This window comes from Physeter macrocephalus, chromosome 6, assembly GCF_002837175.3.
Source record: "Physeter macrocephalus isolate SW-GA chromosome 6, ASM283717v5, whole genome shotgun sequence".
Classification (NCBI taxonomy): Eukaryota; Metazoa; Chordata; class Mammalia; order Artiodactyla; family Physeteridae; genus Physeter; species Physeter macrocephalus.
In genome coordinates, this window is record NC_041219.1 from 73,127,234 (window position 1) to 73,144,843 (window position 17,610).

General features: G+C 39.0%; 1 protein-coding gene across 1 annotated transcript in view; it reads right to left on the reverse strand.

Annotated features, from left to right (window-relative positions):
* Positions 1 to 17,610, reverse strand: part of LMNTD1 (lamin tail domain containing 1) — a 468,403-nt gene that overhangs the window by 436,664 nt on the left and 14,129 nt on the right. The window contains exons 3-4 of the mRNA XM_055085516.1: positions 15,783 to 15,851; positions 5,323 to 5,382 (exon numbers count right to left, since the gene is read on the reverse strand). Coding sequence (XP_054941491.1) covers positions 5,323 to 5,382; positions 15,783 to 15,851 — 129 coding nt within the window. The remainder of the gene's footprint in view (positions 1 to 5,322; positions 5,383 to 15,782; positions 15,852 to 17,610) is intronic.

Genomic DNA, 17,610 nt, shown 5'->3' on the forward strand with positions numbered 1-17,610 from the left:
AAGAGACAGAACCTCACAGCCAACTGAGCCAAAGGCAAACCCCAACTACCAGCGTGCCCAAAGTAATCGACCCCACCACAACAAATAAACCCATGCAGCCCACATATGGGGCACCCCTAAAGCATATCATTATGGTGACCACAAGAAAGCATGCTGATGAACCCCAAAGGACATCTCCTATATAAGGCCACTTCTCCAATATCAGGAGACATAACCACCTACCTAATACATAGAAATAAACACAAAGAATTAGACAAAATGAGGAGACAGCGGAAAATGTTCCAAATGAAGGAACAAGACAAAAAACTCAGAAAAAGAATAAAGCGGAGACAAGCAATCTACCTGCTTGATTAATGATGGCCATGGTTAAAGATGCTCACCAAAGTTAGGAGAAGAATGGATGAACACAGTGAGAATTTCAACAAAGAGTTAGAAAGCATAAAGCAGTACCAAACAGAGCTGAAGAATACAATAACTGAAATAAAAAAATACACTAGCAGGAATCAACAGTAGACAGATGATTCAGAGGAATGGGTCAACAAACAGGAAGACAGAGTAGTAGAAATCACCCAAGTTGAACAGGAAAAAAAAAAAGAATTAAAAAAAATGAACCCAGTTTAAGAGACCTCAGGGACAACCTCAAGCATACTAACATTCATATTATAGGGGTCCAAAAAGGGGCAGAAAACTTATCTGAAGAAATAAGAGATGAAAACTTCCCTAACTTGGAAAGGAAACAGATATCCAGGTTCAAGAAGGACAGAGTCCCCAACAAGATGAATCCAAAGAGGTCCAAACCAAGACATATTATAATTAAAATGACAAAAATTAAATATAGAGAATCTTAAAATCAGCAAGGGAAAAGAAATTAGTTACATACAAGCAAACTCCCATAAGGCTATTAGCTGACTTTTCAGCAGAAACTGCAAGCCAGAGGGAGTGGTATGATACATTCAAAGCAATGAAAGGAAAAACCTAAAACCAAGAACATTTTTACCTGGCATATTATTCAGATGTAAAAGACAAATAAAGAATTTTATAGACAAGCAAAAGTTAAAAGAGTTCATCACTAAACTAGTCTTACATAAAATGTTTAAAGGGGCTCTTCTAAGCAGAAAAGGTTACAACTAGAAATATGACAATTAGGAAAGACAAAAATCTCATTGGTAAAGGCAAATATACAGTAGAGGTGGTATATCAACCAAGTATAAAGCTAGTAGGAAGGTTAAAAGACAAAAATAGTAAACTTATCTATATCCACAATAACTAGTTAAGGGACACACAAAACCAAAAGATGTAAAATACAATGTCAAAAGTATTAAACATGGAGGGTGGGTAAAAATATAGGGTTGTTAGAATGTATTCAAACTTAAGAGATCAATTTAGAATAATCATATATAAGATATTCATCAAATCACAAGAAGAAAAGAACAATAACAAACTGAAAACAATTCACAAAATGGCAATAAGCACATACCTATCAATAATTACTTTAAATGTAAGTGGACCAAATGCTGCAATCAAAAGACACAGACTGGCTGAATGGATACAAATCAAGACCCATATATATGCTGCCTATAAGAGAGTCACTTCAGATCTAAAGACACACAAAGATTGAAAATGAGGGGATGGAAAAAGGTATTCTAGGCAAGTGGCAAACTAAAAGAAATTTAGGGTAGCAATACTTAGACAGAAGACTTTAAAACAAAGACTGTAACAAGAGACAAAAAAGGACATTAAATAATGGTCAAGGGATCTATCCAACAAGAAGTTATAGCAACTGTAAATAAATATGCACCCAACATAGGAGCACTTACATACATGAAGCAAACATTAACAAACAGAGAGGGATAAAATGACAATACTACAATAATAGTAATAATAATAATAATAGGGGACTCTAATACCCCACTTACATCAATGGACAGATCATCCAGACAGAAAATCAAAAAGAAAATGCTAGTCTTAAATGACACGTTAGACTGTGATAAAATTTATAGGTATGTATAGAACATTCCAGCCCAAAACAGCAGGATACACATTCTTTTCAAGAGCACATTAAACATTCCCCAGGATAGATCACATGCTAAGCCACAAAACCAGTTTCAATAAATATAAGAAGACTGCAATCATATCAAGCATGTTTTTTGCCACAAAGGCACGAAACTAGAAATCAACTACAAGAAAAAAACTGCAAAAAAACACCAACATATGGAGTCTAAACAATATACTACTAAACAACCAATGGGTCACTGACAAAATCAGGAGGAAACAAAAACTCCTGGAGGAAAATGAAAATGGAAACACAATGATCCAAACTCTACGGGGTACAGCAAAAGCAGTTTTAAGAGGGAAGTTTGCAGCAATACAAGCATACTTCAGGACATAAGAAAAAATAGCAAATAAACAATCTAAACTTAAACCTAAAGGAATTAGGAAAAGGAGAACAAATAAACCCAAAGTTAGAAGAAGGAAATAAATCATAAAGAACAGAAATAAGTGAAATAGAGACTAAGATAGGGCCCAAATAGATAAAATCAGAAATGAAAGAGAAGTTACAACTGACACCAGAGAGATACATAGGCTCATAAAAGATTATTATGAACAATTACATGGTAATAAAATGGACAACCTAGAAGAAATGGATTAATTCCTGGAAACATACAATTTCCCAAGACTGACTTAGGAAAAACTAGAAAATATGAACAGCATCATAAGAGATTACTATGAACAATTATATGTCAATAAAACAGACAAGCTAAAAGAAATGGAGAAATTCCTTGTAACATACAATATCCCAAGACTGACTTAAGAAAAAATAGAAAATATGAGTAAACCAATTACCAGTAATGAAACTGAATCAGTGATTGAAAAAACAAAAACAAAAAAACTCCCAACAAAAATGTTCAGGTCCAGATGGCCTTGCAGGTGAATTTACCAAGCATTTAAAGATGAGTTCATACCTATCCTTCTCAAACTACTTCAAAAAAAAAAAAAAAAATTGAAGAGGAAGGACTGTTTCCAAACTCATTCTATGAGGCCAGCATCACCCTGATACCAAAACAAAGACACCACACAAAAAAAAGAAAGAAAATTACAAGCCAATAGCACTGATGAATACAGAAGCAAAAATCCTCAACAAAATACTAGGAAAGTGAATTCAGCAGAACATTAAAATGATCATACACCATGATCAGTGGGATTTATCCACAAATCAATATCCACAAATCAATCTATGTGATACACCACATTAACAAATTGAAGAATAAAAATCATATGATTATCTCAATCGATGAAGAAAAAGCTTTGGACAAAATTCAACATCAATTTCATGATTAAAACTCTCAACAATGTAGGCATACAAGGAACATACCTCAACATAACAAAGGTCATATATGACAAACCCACTGCCAACATCATACTCAATGACAAAAAGCTGAAATCATTTCCTCTAAGATCAGGAATAAGACAAGGATGCCCACTCTCACCACTTTTACTCAACACAGTAGTGGAAGTCCTAGCCACAGCAATCAAACAAGAAAAAGCAATAAAAAGAATACAAATTGGACAGGAGGAAGTAAAACTGTCACTGTTTACAGATGACATGATACTATATACAGAAAATTCTAAAGATGGCACCCCAAAACTAGCAGAACTCATCAATAAAATCCGTAAAGTTGCAGGATACAAAATTAATATACAGAAATCTGTGGCATTTCTATACACTAATAATGAACTATTGGAAAGAGAAATTAAGAAAACAATCTCATTTACAATTGCATCAAAAAGAATAAAATTCCTAGGAGTAAATCTAACCACTGAGGTAAAAGACTTGTACTCTGAAAACTATCAGACATTGATGAAAGAAACTGAAGATGATACAAACAAATGGAAAGATACACTGTGCTCATGGATTGGAAGAATTAATATTGTTAAAGTGACTATTCTACCCTATGTAACCTACAGACTCAGTGCAATCCCAATGGCATTTTTCACAGAACTAGAACAAACAATTCTAAAATTTGTGTGGAAACACAAAAGATCTCTAATAGCCAAAGTGACCTTGAGAAAGAACAATGCTGGAGGTATCACCATCCCTGGTTTCAAACTACACTACAAAGTTACAATAATCAAAACAGTATGGTACTGGCAGAAAAACAGACACATAGATCAATGGAACAGAATAGAGACCCCAGAAATAAACCGAAGTTCATATGGTCAATTAATCAACAACAAAGGAGGCAAAAATATACAACTTGGAAAAGACAGACTCTTAAGTAAATGTTGTTGGGAAAACTGGACAGCTACATGCAAAAGCATCAAACTGGACTACTTTTTCACACCATATACAAAAATAAACTCAAGATGGATTAAAGACTTAAATGTAAGACCTGAAACCATAAAAGCCCTTTTAAAAAAAAACCCATAGTCAGTAATTTCTTTGACATTGGATTTAGCAGTATATTTTTTTGATCTGTCTCCTCAGGCAAGCAAAACAAAAGCAAAAATAAACAAATGGGACAATATCAAACTAAAAGCTTTCGCTTAGTGAACGTAATCGCCAATAAAATGAAAAGGCAGCCTACTGAGTGTAAGAAGGTATTTGCAACTGATATATGTGATAATGGGTAATACCTGAAATATACAAAGAACCCATACAACTCAACATCAAACAAACCAGCAACCTGATTCAAAAATGGGCAGAGGACCTGAACAGACATTTTTCCAAAGGAGGTATGCAAATGGCCAACAGACACATGAAAAGATGCTCAACATCTCAAAGCATCAGGGAAATGCAAATCAAAACCACAATGAGATACCATCTCACACCCGTCAGAATGGCTATCATTCAAAAAAGACAACAAATAACAAGTGTTGGCGAAGATATGGTGGAAAAGGAACCCTGTGCACTGTAAACTGACGCAGCCACTATGGAAAACAGTATGCAGTTTCCTCAACAAATTAAAAATAAAACTACCATATGATCCAGAAATTTCACTTCTGGGTATTTTCCCAAAGAAAACCAAAACACTAATTCCAAAAGATATATGCACCCCAATGTTCACTGCAGCATCATTTAAAATAGCCAAGATATGGGCTTCCCTGGTGGCGCAGTGGTTGAGAGTCTGCCTGCCGATGCAGGGGATACGGGTTCGTGCCCCGGTCCGGGAAGATCCCACATGCCGCGGAGCGGCTGGGCCCGTGAGCCATGGCCGCTGAGCCTGCGCGTCCGGAGCCTGTGCTCCGCAACGGGAGAGGCCACAACAGTGAGAGGCCCGCATACCGAAAAAAAATAAAATAAAATGAAATACAAAATCTTACCATGTTAGACCAGTGGCAGGTTCGGACATGAAGAGGAAGCTGCTGGCTTTCCAGAGTTCTCTGAAAAAGCAAAAGAATGTCCATGATATCTAGTAGTTGACTCCAAGGGAGCTTAAAAAGACAAAAGGAAGCTTCTTTATGAAAGGGTTAAGTGCTATCATCAGGAATGTGGGTAGGAGTGCGGGAATAAAATTTGAATAAATAAATAAATGGCAAGAAAAACTGGCAGAGACTATGCATCTTTGAACTTCAAATTAACATTTGTCATAAGCTTCAAAAAAGTCCTAAATTCTTCACTGTCTGAAACCTCCTGGCCATCACTAAAACACTTCATGAGGACAGTGAAGTAATATATTTCACAGGTTCTGTAACACTTAGAAGACTAAGGAAGAACAAACCATCCTGATCTTTAGGTAAATATGGCATCATCTGCAAGGAGAACATAATCAGATTTATTTGATGGTCAAACCCTTCAGAACTGCAAATAATTTACTGTGTTTTATTAAATTTATTTTCTGCATATTTTGAAAAGAAGAAAATAGTACACTGGTGTGTGTGTGTGTTTGTGTTTGTGCTTCTGTGTCTATGTGGAAAATAGCAAGGTTGGCTAAAGAAAGAAGAGCATAAAAGACTTTTTTGCAAAATCAACTGAAGGTATCTACAGTGACTACTTTAAAAGTATGACCATCTTTAAAAAAAATTGTAACAGTTTAAAACATTATGAAAGAGAAAGAAAATTCAGACCAAGGGAAAAAGAGATAATGTAAGCATGCCAACTCTGAGAATTGTCAGAGTTGCCATGGTTATTTCAAATCTGCTTTGAGCTTCCTAGCAGCTAGGACAATGGGCTCACTAAATTACAAAGCTTTGTTACTGGAATAAGGAAATATTCTAGTTCCTCAGAAAAAGAAAGACTTTCCTTGATTTTAAATTCCAAAGGTATTTCTCATGTGAAGAAAAAGAATACAGTATAATATAGTATATACTATCTTCAATTGGATTTTTATTGCTAACATCAAATGATTGTTTAAAGCACTGCTGCTTAGTGAAGGCATTTGCGGGAGGGCTAAGGAATCCCCACTAAGCATACAGCCCTCCCATGCTCTAGAAATATCACTGTTCTCTGGAGAACACATTAGGATCTTCATGGTACACCTAAGTGAATATATTTTCCACTTGATTGTATCGTGTCATATAAACATAATCAATAGAATCAACTGCCACAAAATTCATTGATTAGTTTTTTAGATGAACACAGGAACTAAGGCTCTGAAAGTTGGAAAGGATTTTAGAGAGCTCTTGGTCCAATAATAAATTAGAGCAGCTAATGTCACAAAAGGCATCTCTGACAATCAGTATAGGAACTTGGCATGCAGGCTGTCATGGACAGTTGGATCACTCTCTCACAAGACCATCTACTCCACTGCTGTAGACAGTTGTTTTATTATGTTATGCTGAAAACTACTGGACTGCAATTTCCACACGCTTTTAAAGTCTGTCCTCCAGATCAACTGAGCAGCTCTCAAGTATAAGAAGACACTTCTGCTTTAACACTTCCGTCTTACCTTCCCTAAGCTAAACATCTTCAGTTTATGCTATTCGTCCATTTAAAATGATGCTGATTACTTTAAAAGTCATATAACACTTTAAATTTTTTTCAGTGCTTTGTATACATGACCTCATTTTTACCCTCATGAGATATCTCTGAATGCTCTACAACAGGTATTTTAATCATGAGAACATTAACTGGCCCCTAGATCATACCACTGGTTTATGGCAGAATGTAGACTAGAAGCTTGGTTTCTTCATTTTCTTCCTATCTCTGTGTTTAAACGATCATTTATAAACTACACTGAACACTCATTCACCGCAGTGAATATTCAAGAGAAAACAGTTCTGAAGACGTTTTACTCATGTTAAGAAAATAATCAGGAAGACTCATTTATGGTAACTAATACTTGTAAATTTACAATTTTTCCCAGTGTTAAGAATTTTATATAGGTGTTTGGAACTTCTGAAAGAGAAATTTTTTAAGTTTTTCTCTCGTTTTTAGCTAAAATTTTGACGAAACTATAGGTCTGAGTTCAGGTTTAGGTTTGAGTTCAGGTTTAAGTTTGCTGATTATCCCAACCATAAGATAATAAAACTAACATACACCCTCTGGTTTGCCAAATAAAAATAGAATTCTTTGAGTAATAAAAAGGTGTGAAGGTTCTAGGACTTTACGGACTTCAGTCAGTTCAGATACCATTTTCCTGCTGTTTTTTTTTCCTATATTCATCTTCATCCACTCAATTATTGAGTTCCTGGGCATCTTCTGCTTTCTCTTTTGTGTTCCTAGCAAGAATTATCGGAATTCAAACATTTTCCCTTAAACAGCAACAACAAAAATCCATTGAACACATAAAACTTCACCTGTTGGGGTAATATCCTCAAGGGCCCTAGAACTATATATACGGTACTCAATTAAAGACACAGAAGCAGCAGTCGTTAATGGTCTGTAATTAAAATCTCGGCTTTAAAATGTGCCTCCAGGGGCATTTCAACGAAGTCCAACTTAAAGAACCTTCACTGTGCCAAGGAGGTGCTCTACTAAGCACGAGCACATTGGAAAGTCAAGTGGTGAGAGCCCACCCTCATCCACCGTAGGAGGCGGTACGCATGGCTGCGGAAACTCCCGGAGCGCAAGCTGACGCTGCAGCGACAGGGTGGAAGGAGAACTGAAGAGGCTCTGCACTTCTACGGACATGGAGCACAAACCTCTGATGATGTGATGAATTAGGACTCATAGCAGGTTGGACTACTGGAAATATTAGTCTGATTGCACATTGTTTAAGTAGAATGAGCCTGCTCTTTAGCGTCTTTTTGCCTTTCCAAATGTGTCCAAATGTCAATTTGAGCCATTTTCCAATACAGAAAACGAAAACTAGTCAAAATGGCCACAGAGAGAAGCAGACTTGGAAGCCACGTGTGAAATTTAGATCAACCAGCCTCTCCTCGGGATACTGACCCAGCCACCAGCCAGGCCCACTTCCAGTGTTTAGTCTTGCAGGCAATCCCGTTGTTGGGCACCAGTAATTCAAGTTACCATGCTACCAAAATACGGTATTGGTTCCTTCATCTTGCATCTTCCTGGGATTCTTTACTACTCCCCAATCTTTGTCGTGCTTTCTTTCGAGAAGCAACAAAATCATATATATATATATATATATATATATATATATATATATATATATTTGGCCGCGCCGTGTGGCAGGCAGGATCTTAGTTCCCTAACCAGGGATCAAACCCGTGCCCTCTGCAGTGGAAGCGCCAGAGCCTTAACCACCAGACTGCCAGGGAAGTCCCAAGAGAATCGTTGAAACGGAGCAGGCTTTAGAGGGAAATAGTCTGCTTTTATGCTAGGTTCGCCTGCCTATAGGGAGAGGACATTTATTCCAGGCTCCTGATGTTTTTCCTTGCATCTAGAGAGACCTCAGCTCATGTAACATTCCCAACCTCTTTACCCTTTCACCACTCTGCCTCAGAGAATGAAAAGCAAATTATGTGAATGGTAAATTTGAGAAGAGTAAATAGGACTTGCCAAGCTCAGCCCCTGCCATGCTCTCCTTCCTTGAGGAATGGCCACAGTAATGCCCATATTCATGTCTTACCTTCCATGTTGGAAATTTTCCAAGGGGAGGGCCCCACGGGAGGAAATATGTCCACCTGGCCTGGCCCGATAGGCCAGTCTGTTTCTGAGCAGCGGCACTGGGAAGCCCACAGCTGCTGCACCCCTCAGCCACATCATCCCCCCCCAGCCTTAACCAGTAATAAGTATGGTATTCTGATCTCCATCTTTCTCCTTGTCTATCTCTTAAGTGGCTTAGAACTCAGGACCATGTTTTAACCGTGTTGACCTTGCAAAGCTATTTTACTATGGCCATCATTATCCACTCACATTTGTCAAGTTTTTGAACATCTTGTTCCTCTTCTGGATGTTATTTTTCCTACCTGGCAGGAATGTGAATGTAAAGTGCCTAGCACAGGGCTTGGCATTCAATTAAAGTTTACCTTCCTTTGCTTTTTTAAATTTTAATTTAGTCATCACCTGTTGTCTTGATTCCTTCTTTCCTTTAATTTCCTCCAATAAATTGCCTTCTTCTATCTCGCCTCATTGTCTTCCATACTTTCTTATTTCTTCTTTCTGTCTCTAGACACTGCCCTAAATCAACCTAAATTTAGTTCTTCAAGTGTGGTCCCAGAAACAGTAGCGTCAGCATCTTTTGGGAATTTGGTGGAAAGGAAACTCTCAGGCCCTATCCCAGATCTACTGAATCAGAAACTGTTGGTGGGGGGCTAGCAATTTGTATTTTTACGAGCCCTCCAGGTAATTCTGAGGCATGGTCAAGGTTCAGAAGCAGAGGCCAACATCATCTAGTTTCTGCTCAGTTCCATGATTTGTCTCTGCCCAGATACTTTTCTTTTTGTGTCTTACTCTCTTTGTGATTACCAACCATTTTGTTTGGTATCATTATCAATGGTTTCATACCTGAAAGCCCTGATACCCTCCATCTCCATCCAGAAAGGGGAGAAAAAGGGTGACCATTTGGCCCTCAAATGGTTTAAAATTAGGACCTATGGGTCTCTTTTATACAGATTTTTCTTTGTCCACCTCAAATTATTATACCTAACTTATTGAAAATTTGGGCAACTCAGTTTAACTTAGTTTACCAAGTTTTCTTTTTCGAAGTCACTGTATAACATAAACCCACTCACAAATCTGCAAGCCTTTGCTCTCTGTTTTGTTTTTAACGGGTAAATAGAAAATCTCCTACCACAGGAAACTACAGGTAGCACTGAAAAAAACTGGTTTTCACAGCACTGGTTTCCGAACAACTTGAAAAGCATCAAGCAATTCAATTATCCTAAAATTGTTATCCAATTTGCTTCTCTGTGGGAAAGCTAGTATTCTTATGTCATGAAGACCAAGAAATTATTTGCTTTCTGGAATATGTGAGTATTTTCCTTCCTACCACTGTCGAATCTCTGAAAGAATATCCAGGGGCAGCAAGGATGGGATGGAGATTGGGACCAGGGGCAAGGGGAGAAGAGGCAAAATGGGAGCTGAGGAAAAAAAAAAGATGTGTTTCATTTCAAATGACCCCCAAATGTCACTATTTAATTTGATGAATACATTTTAAAATTATCCTTTAGTAAATTTTAGCTAAGTCTAGGTACTTCAAATAATTGAATGGTTCAGGCACTTATTAACTTCCCTCCTTCCATTCCTCAAATGTTGATGCAAATTAATTTTCAATCAACAAAATTTATAGGCATTCATGAGTCTATAATAAATTAGTGTTAATGTGCAACATTTTGGGGAAATGTCATTCTTTCTCATGCCATTCATTATGACGCATTTTGAGAGGAAGCAAGTCATTCACTTAAGTTGTAATGAAAAGCAGTTAGTATTTATTGGTGTGTAGGAGTCTTGTTCTCAAAGGAGCATTTCACAGCTATTATTCATTCAATCTCAGTTTCCCTGGGAGGGAGGGAAAGGGTGCCCAGTGAGCCAAAGTCAATGAGTTGAGTCATTGTTCAGCTCCATTCCAAAGGACTACTCAGTTTCAACTAAACCCCTTAGGTTCAAGTTAAGATTCTCTGGCTAAGGCTTTTCTCTGTGATCTACTCCCACTGGAAACAGCTCAGACATCACTTATCTGGTCTCTGATCACCTTCCACCTACAAGACCCTGGGACGCATACATGGACAAGAAACCTTGAGGAACAAGAGCCTTCCAGGATAAAGCAGCTGCATCTTCAGATTTCTTCTGAGATTCCCATAGTCCCCATGACAGCTAGATCTTACACCTTCTTTTCAATATCCCAAGATCTTTCATTTGGTGATAGTGATGATAGAAGTCCTCCTTTCTGATTTTATCTTCACTGATTTCTGTCTTTTGTACTTCCTTCACCTTACAGAAATGACACCTCAGTCTCATTTCTTTCTTAAGTCTTCCTTCTAATCCTAGCTGGTCAAGTTCCCTCCGGTTTCCCTTGCTCTACCAACCAGTCTGGACTCCAGGACAAGTTGTTTCAACACTGTCTTCTTGAACAGTCATTCCACGTGTTACCTTTTCTGGAGTCTTTCATGTTAATCTTAGCCTCTTTCAACTTCTTTTCTATCTCCACACCTAAGCTACCAAACTTTTGGGAAAGACTCCAAAACCATATCAAATACTTTTCCTCAGCAGTCCTTTCAGACACTCCAGTGGACTTTGTACAGCTTCACGCACGATGGTTACTGGTTTACCCTCCGGAAATGCCCCGTTGCTATTCCAGCTTCCTTATTCTATGTAGTTAACCTTGCCACTTAATGTTATCACGCCCTTTTTGGCCTCCCCCTTCAAATTTTCTTTGTGTGTCCACTCTTTTCTTCCTCATTGTTTCAGAGGGAGCTGTGCCCCCTCTATATTCAACTTAGGCATCCCTTCAACCTTTTCTCCATTCCTTTCCTCAGCTCTCTGTCTCCTCTCTTCATCTCCATCTCTTGAATGCTTCTGTTAGGCCTACAAACACTCTCAGTATTCTATGAAAAACAACAAGCAAGCAAGCAGACAAATGTTGGTCTCCTTTCCAGGGCAAATCTGTTTGCTCCTGGACCTCTTGAAAACTGGCAAATGCCACAGTTTCATAGAAATCGCTTTCTTGGGGGCCACCAATGACCTCTAGTCACCAAATCCAATGAACTGCTTTATCTTAAGTTTACCTGATCTCTCTGACATGTCTGCTGTCACCAACTCACTCCTTGCTTGGCTTTTGGGACACCCACCGTGTTCTACCTGCGCCTTCTTTCCTCCCTTCAGGGATTCCTTCCTCTCCCAACTTATCAAAGTCATCTTCCACAGGTGCTTTCTCCAGACCTCTTTTCTCCAATCTCTTCTTGACTTCCTCAACTCCCACCTTTTAAACTACTGCTTCTTGTGGATCATTCCAAAAATCTAAATTCCACCTGCCATTGGACATTTCTACCTTGAACATTCTAGAGGAAGGTTTGCAAAACTAATTCTATAAAGGACAGCTAGTAAATGTGTTAGGCTTTGCAGGCTGTACAGTCTCTGTCATGACTGCTGAACTCTCGCTGTTGTGGTGTGAAAGCAGCCACAACACATAAATGGAAGGGCATGTCTGTGTTTCAATAAAATTTTATTTATAGACACTAATATTTGAATTTCATAAAATTTTCATGTATTACAAAATACTCTTCTTCTTTGGAATTTTAAAAAATCATTTAAAAATGGAGAAGTCGGGCTTCCCTGGTGGCGCAGTGGTTGAGAGTCCGCCTGCCGATGCAGGGGACACGGGTTCATGCCCCGGTCCGGGAAGATCCCACATGCCGCGGAGCGGCTGGGCCCGTGAGCCACGGCCGCTGAGCCTGCGCGTCCGGAGCCTGTGCTCCGCAACGGGAGAGGCCACAGCAGTGAGAGACCCGCGTACCGCAAAAAAAAAAAAAAAAAAAAAAAAAAGTCTTTCTTAGCTCTTAACAAAACAGGCAGCAGGCTGGATTTGGCCCTCCGACCGGCTGACCCATCCCGGAGGCAATGCCACAGTCACATGCTCCTCAGCCATTTACTCCTCCCTCCCCATTGTGATACTGTTTCCTCTTTAAGGCTGTCTTTATTTTTGCTTTAAGTGAAGAGTTGTGTGCCGTGTAATTTCCTGCAGGTACAGACTTCTTCTAGAGTGGGCTTAGGAAAAACAAATATTAATAAAGTATTCCCACGTCCAGATAAGGAAGTTGAGGCCCAGCTTGGATCTGTCGTAGAGTTGAATAGCACTAAAGCCAGCATTAGACGACTCTTTGGACCAAGACTCTATTTATTTATTTTTTGGCTGCGTTGGGTCTTCGTTGCTGTGTGCGGGCTTTCTCTAGTTGTGTCGCGCGGGGGCTACTCTTCGTTGTGGTGCGCGGGCTTCTCATTGCAGTGGCTTCTCTTGTTGCAGAGCACAGGCTGTAGGTGCACAGGCTTCAGTAGTTGCGGCACGTGGGCTCAGTAGTTGTGGCTCACGGGCTCTACAGCGCAGGCTCAGTAGCTGTGAGGCACGGGCTTAGTTGCTCCGCGGCATGTGGGATCTTCCTGGGCCAGGGATCGAACCCGTGTCCCCTGCATTGGCAGGCAGATTCTTAACCGCTGCACCACCAGGGAAGTCCCTGTGGGTTTATATTTTTAAACACAGAAACCGAGAAGTAGAAAACCTAAGAATCTTGATGCTTTTCAGACCTATGATCCATATTGCATTCTATCCCATACTGCATTCTATCCATATTGCATTCTATCCCCCTTACAGAACGCTATAAGCACGTTCTCTCATCAGTCTGATGGCTGGTTATGTCAGGCAGCCAGGAACTGGTGGAAGAGGGAAAGCAATGTTTACTAGAGCAAAGTTCCACAGATGTCCGTTTAAGGTTGAAGTAGACATCATCGTATGAGTAAAGAAGATCTAGATTACAATTATCAAAATCTTGATACTGGCAGACAGAGTTAAAGTCCAGTATTGCATTTAAAGAAAAAAAAAAGTGGGACTTCCCTGGCGATCCAGTGGTTAAGACTCCCCACTTCGACTGCAGGGGGCGCGGGTTTGATCCCTGGTCCAGGAACTAAGATCTTGCAAGCTGTGCAGCGTGGCCAAACAAAACAAAAGAAAATTTTTAAAAAATAAAGTGAGATGAATTTGCTACTAGTTAAAAATATGTACATAGAGAATGGATTATTTTCCTATAGCTAATGCCTATTTTATCCTCTTAAATGTTTTGTCTCAGAATTCACCCAGAGTTCTGAGTTCTACGAAGAATACTGTAATATTCACTTAGTTTTTTTAATGTTATTAAGGTCGTAGATTCTTTCGTAACCCCTTTTCCTACCTCTCCCGTTTTAGGATTTTGAGGAATGAATTCATCCCTACTTCGTTCAGAGCTTAGATGTTTGTTTTTTTAGCCATGGGCCAATCTGGCACTATTTATTTTCACTTTCATATTTTAGATTATCTTGTTAATATATATTCTAATGGAAGAACTTTACGGAAAACCTAAATTACAAATGTTACTTTACTTTGTGAGAAAAACAAAGCAACCAACAAATACACAAAAATATTCAGCAAAGAAGTACCATTAAATATGACACCAATTGTGGTATAAAAAATAAACCATGAATATGTGTGTGATTCTACCCTCATTCCAATTTATAATTTTTTTTTTGAAATTCAATGATGTTAACCTTGCTTTATTCTTCTTTCACTATTGTATTATAAAGTGACCCTGGAAGAATTTTGTTTCTTGAGACTGCATTTGATCATAAGCAGAATTTGGCCCTAATTAAAATGGGATTATTATGGGATACTATATCAAAGAAATGTGCTTCTGAGGTGGGTATTCTTTTACTTGTTTTCCTTTAATAGATATAATGCAGGCCAGAACATATTACCCCTTTCAAATAACAACTCTTTGGAAAACATGTCTGGCTTCGGTAAACAGACTTTTATGTTTGAATGGAGGATTAAATTAGCCTTATCCATTTCTTAATATATAGAGAAATACACTAGCAGAATCAAAAAAAAATGTCTAGAGTTTTGTTTTTGGAAGAAAATTACTTTTTGCTTATGTAGTTTTTGATTATTCAGTATATTTTGGTAAAATACTTTACAATAGGACATCTTGTAAAATAATTTTTGTAGTAGTTTTATAGAGTAGGCTAAGCTGCTGTAAGAAAAAGCACCCCAAAATGCAGTGGCTCAAGGAACAGTGAAGTTTATTTGTCTCCCAGGTAACAGTGCAAGACAAGTGCCCCAGCTTGGTGGGCAGTCCTGCTCCAGCCAGTCACTGGGGACCCAGGCTGGCAATAACTCTGCCATCCACAGTTGGCTTGCAGGGTTGCTCTGGTCTAGGTGGCTACGTGGGGGAAAGAGAGGGAGTCTCAGGCCAGGGAGATCCTCTTAAGAAGATGAGGCAGAAGTTCCTCGAATCACTTGTACTCGTATTCCATTGGCAAGTACCCACTCCCATGGCCACACCTAGCTACAAGGCAGACTGGAAAATACAGTCTCTCCATGTGCCCAGGAAGAGGGGAAAAACAGAAACGGTGTACAACTGCAGTCTCCGCATATCTCTGGTTATGAAAAATTATGAATTACCAACAACATGCATTTCAAGGTCTCTAGAACGTTATACAAAACACAATAAAATGTAAGAAATAAACAGGTTATTTTTTTTCTATTATGAAAATATTCAACAAGGTAAAAACCAAGTCAGTTCTCTTTGATTTTATGTCACCACGTCAAAAAGATTTTTTTTGTACCAAACACAGAGAGGAAATACCCAACTTAAAATAAATCATGTTCTGAAAGCTGGGAATTCATTTTCTCATAGAAACAATGTTCTAAAAATGGCCAGGTTCCAAAATTACTTCAAAAGGGCTCATTTACCTCCTGTGGTACATCTGCATTGAAAAGGCAGTGGAACGCAGCACGGTAGTGTAGCACTCAAAACGTGAGCTGGAAATAATTTTAAAAAATATTTTTAATATGGAAATTAAGTTTAATTAGAGAAGGACGAGGTGAGGGCCGTGGGGAGTGGGAAACGAATACTTTAATGCAAAGTCAAAGCGAACTTTCAGACGTATTCTGGCAGTGGTTCTTCAGTTTGAAAACACACCAAAATGTGTTTTCCTCCTTTGAGGTTAATCATAAGCAAAATGAATATGCTTATCAGCCATGCATTACAGGTAGATTTTTGGAACAAAATGGGAGGGAGAATATAATGAACAGAGGTGTAGGAGGAGAGAAGTCTATAAGGTAACCAAGAAAGAGAAGGGAAGGGAGGAAAAATCTCACATGCTCATGTCTCTAGTCTACAAGGTATAAAGAAAGAGCTAAACAGAGGGAAAGACAAAGATGAGGGTGGAAGAAAGGAACCAAGACTGACACAGGCATGATCTCTCAGGGGGCAAGGATGGGGACAACTTGGGATTGAGTCTCCCTGACCCCCATCTCCAGGAATATGATTACTGCCTGCAGTGAGGGTCTCGGATTAGAAGAGGCAGCCCGCAAGCAACCACAGCTAGAGAAAGAATGTTCGCGATCTAAGAGGAATTTAGGGAGTGACTGACTTCTATTTCATTTTTTGTTAATTGGCACAAGGAGAGTTTGTGGTTTAAAATTAAGAAAAGGAAAACATATCAAAATGAAAATCAGAAGAATCTTCATGGCAGAAAAGATACATCTGAACAGGGCCCTGATGAAGACACTCCTTTGCATCTTTGAAGTACACATTTGTTTTCTTCTTTCTAGCTGTTCTATTTCATTACAACTTAATAGTTCCCCTACTGCGTACAACATGACTTCTGAAATGCTTCATCTTGAGTAAAAAGGCAATTTTGAGCAGCTTGATCCGGGGGTAAGTCCTGTGTCTTAAGTACAGCGGAAGGCTGTTCCCCGTGAGGCTGACTGACTGCTCACAGCCCACTGATTGCGGAGCTCACCAAGGGATGTGGTTTCTCTCGCTTGACAACCACACGTACTATAATCAGAGAGACATGACATGGGGCTCCTCTGAAATTGCCTCGAATTGCCTTCCAAGCAGTACTTGGTCTAACAGTGGCTCTGGCAATAAGGAACCATCGCCATGGGTATCGAAAGCCCACCCAGACTTTTTGAAGCCTGAGTACGAAAAAATGATTTAACTTCTGAAAATGAAAGCACCATTTGAAAATAAATACAAATTCTCAAATTGGCTGCAAACTATTTAATCAAATGCCTTTTGTGGTTTCAGAGAATATGAAGACAACCCCAAACATGTTGACACAATTTCACAAATTTCTCTTATCCCAGCTATTGTTGTCTTAAGTATTTTGCAGAGAGATACAAGTTTATGAGACAAGGAATTGAAATGACGTTTAATAAATACAAGTGTTTGTTCGTATGCCATCTTGAGTCTTAACTCGGAGCCTAATTAGCTGCGTTATCTTGAGCAGGTCCTCAGGTATCTCTGGGTTTGATTCCTCAACCGGAAATCGAAGGGATTGGATGAGATGAGCTCTAAGACCCCCTTCCAGCTCGACAGGCAGTAATTCAAGTGTTTTCAGCTTCAGCTTTGCCGTGACGGGGGACTTTACTGGGTTTTGGGAAGATGGAGCTACTGCTTCACGCCTATGCAATACTGCCCTGAACAGACACGTCACAGCCGCTCTGGTTCCTTCTGACAGAGGCTGCTTGGATGGGCGTGAAGCCGGTGAAATTCCAGCAATAAAGACTT